Genomic DNA, 2,929 nt, shown 5'->3' with positions numbered 1-2,929 from the left:
CTTGACTCCCAACCAAAATCTCAACAAGCTTGGTTCCATTGAACTAGTCAATTGTTCTGACAACCTAATCCTCTACCTTGCCCAAACCTTGGATCCTGCCCAGCTGCTCGTACTCGATCTGGATCACAGCTTTGTTTTCAATGACTGTAATTCGTTCCTTGACAGACTAAAACTCGTCTTTCCTGCCAAGGTCCCTCTATCCAGTAGCAATGATATTAATGACAGCAATCCTTCCCCTAGCAATCCCGAGTGTTCGACTAACTCTAGTAACAATGGCTTAGCCGCCAGCGATAGTCCTATTGGCCAAACAACTACGCTAGATTCAACAACTAGTGCCAATGCTTCCAATGAGACGCCTTTTCAACTACAACTACGTTTTCGTATAGACCGAGCTATCCTGTCCATGCCGATTGGGCCATTAGAATCTCTTAATCCATTGCTTCATCAATTATACTGCACGCCTCAAATCGTTGATAAAGCGAATGATAATGATGAGCCGGACTATAGCTTGTTAGAACTCTTGAAGATAATGTTCTGGACCTACCAAGAACTCTCCACCGTTCAATGTGACGACAAAAGCCTTGAAACGGCCCGCCGTTCCATGAGACTCCGTGGTTTCCTAGACAAGCTGACCCGAGAATGTATAGATGTAACCTATCAACAAGACCCAGATGTTCAAACTCTCATTGATCAAATTACAGAAATGACTAGAATTATAAGGACGTCTGTAAAGTCCAATACTAACCAGACCAATCTAAAAGATTGGAATTTGCCGTGGCTTGGAATCCAAGTTTGTATCTACCAGTGTTTTGATGATGACATAGTCGCACTCCTAACAAGCCTAATAGACTTCTTCTATATGTTTGCTAGCCAGCCAATACATCTAGTATTCAGCAATCTTTGTTTAAGTACTGCTACCCACCATAGCTTCCTAGCGAGCCTAGACCCAAAAGTGTATCAACAATCGTATAATTGGCCTTCACGCGATCGCTTCGCCATTCTATTGATTTGTAGAGAACAACTACGCGGCAAGACTTGCCGAACTCTTTTGCTACGTCAAAACGAAGGCTCTCTAGCTCAGGCTGATAAGCCGGGGCTTCCGAATAGTAAGGGTTCAAAGCCTCAGAATAATGATAAGTTAAAGCCAACGTATATTAAGAGATTAAATCCTCTGGGCGGCGAGTGCTTTCACGATATAAATGAGAATGAGGAGGCTGCCAGACGTAAGGGTCTTCTTAAATTAATATACATGGATGATGAGCTGGATAACATACCTATACATACTCTGCTCTGGTGTTGCTATTTGTTGTGTTGCGGTGTTGAGTGAATTGTTAGATGTTTCTTCTATTGTTTAGCCTATCTAAACTATCTAAGCATCTGTGTGTTTTCTTAAAATAAACCCTATCTTTACCATTTGATTTTAAGTTAGAATTAGAATTAGAATCAAGTTATAATTTGGGTTGGATTGGATTGGGCTTGTGTTAGTATTGAGTTGGGGTTAGAGTTGCTGTATGACATAAATGTTACAAATTGGTTCATACCAAGAATTGATATTATTGAATCAAACGTCTTATTTATCTTATTTGGTAGATTAGAATCTTATTTACCCTTTACGATAACAAAGGTATAAATAAGAAGAGATTAACTAAATACATTGTAGTTTCATGACCCAACCAAGACAAGTATCACTACTGATAAGAAAAGGTTAAATAAAATGCCAAGATAGCTAAAATTTAACATACTTCCATGCTATCTCAAATAAGAAGGCAAATGCTCGTGTTAGTGCTAGTGTCGTTGGTTTCTTGGATAAATGGTGCGGCTTTGCTACAAAACAGTATGATGTCTCTACTCGAACCAGGTGTCAATAAACCAATGGTGGACAACTTTGTTAATGCTGTCTTTTCGTCGACTAGCTCTAAGCCTAACGAATCATTGCGCTTCTTGACCCTACGCAACCAGTTTTCGTTATCCGAACTGTTTACAATCCATTTCTACAACAGTCAGATAAGGCTTTCCTGTACAAGCATTGCTAGTTTGGTTAGTTCTTCTACTGATATCATGAGCCCGTCATTAATTGGACGGTTTAGTGCTAATGAAGTCATTGTTGATGGATTCACAGTTACAATGCCGATAGATGTTCTTCGTGTTATCTTTCAGATGCTCGGGAGTTTTCAATGCAACTATATACACTTAGTTGAGTTGCCACCTACTATATACAACCATCAGAGCGCGAAGACATTTGAACTAGTTAACAATGCCATATGCCCTGATGACTTTCTCGGATTCCAATGCAAGCGCCTATCTTTCTCTCTATCCACGACCTCCGCGTCCCATTTGATTACTTATACCGACATCATTGCCAATAGCACATCCTTCCATCTATCCCATCCTTTCGCTCCTTATGAATACAAGACAGCGAATGCCCTTATAAATAGCAGCGTTGACCTGGTTTATTATGAGAGCTCTGCGAAGAGTAAGAAAGAGAAGAATCAGCCTAATAGCGATCGGATTTTATTGCTTATTCAAGAATCTATATACACCAAGTCTTCATATATGACAAAGGCAAGTCTATCGAGTCTCTTGGCCAAGAATATTACTATGTTTCCCTATCCGTTTTGTCTTGAGGTGATCGCCGATAAACTTCTGCTAGTTGCACAGACACCTAAGAAGGACCGATTGCCTATGGGCCGAGATGGACTTGATTTTATACAGACACTTGAAAGATTGGTTAGTACTGGCTACTACCGCGCAGTCATCTTTCTAGGCACGTTGAATAAGCAGTACACCAGTGCTGATATGCGTATAATCATCAGCCTTTGTGCCAAACTGGCTACCTACTGCCCTAAGATGATTCTGAAAGGCCTTGGCTTTGAACTCGCTACTGACTTGACTCCCAACCAAAATCTCAACAAGCTTGGTTCCATTGAAC

At 40.6% G+C, this 2,929-nt stretch overlaps 2 protein-coding genes across 2 annotated transcripts; both read left to right on the top strand.

Annotated features, from left to right (window-relative positions):
• NEHOM01_2493 (uncharacterized protein) lies at window positions 1-1,327 on the top strand (the record flags this gene model as incomplete). The annotated part of the gene is made up of 1 exon (XM_051491369.1): window positions 1-1,327. A coding segment is annotated over one exon (1,327 nt), but the record flags the coding sequence as incomplete, so codon positions are not given.
• A 509-nt stretch (window positions 1,328-1,836) lies between these two features.
• Window positions 1,837-2,929, top strand: NEHOM01_2492 (uncharacterized protein; the record flags this gene model as incomplete). Its single annotated transcript, XM_051491368.1, has 1 exon — window positions 1,837-2,929. A coding segment is annotated over one exon (1,093 nt), but the record flags the coding sequence as incomplete, so codon positions are not given.

This window comes from Nematocida homosporus (genome assembly GCF_024244095.1).
Source record: "Nematocida homosporus strain JUm1504 chromosome Unknown 2853, whole genome shotgun sequence".
NCBI classification, from domain to species: domain Eukaryota; kingdom Fungi; phylum Microsporidia; genus Nematocida; species Nematocida homosporus.
Note: the sequence above shows the minus strand (reverse complement) of the source record. Positions and strands in the feature narration are given on the sequence as shown.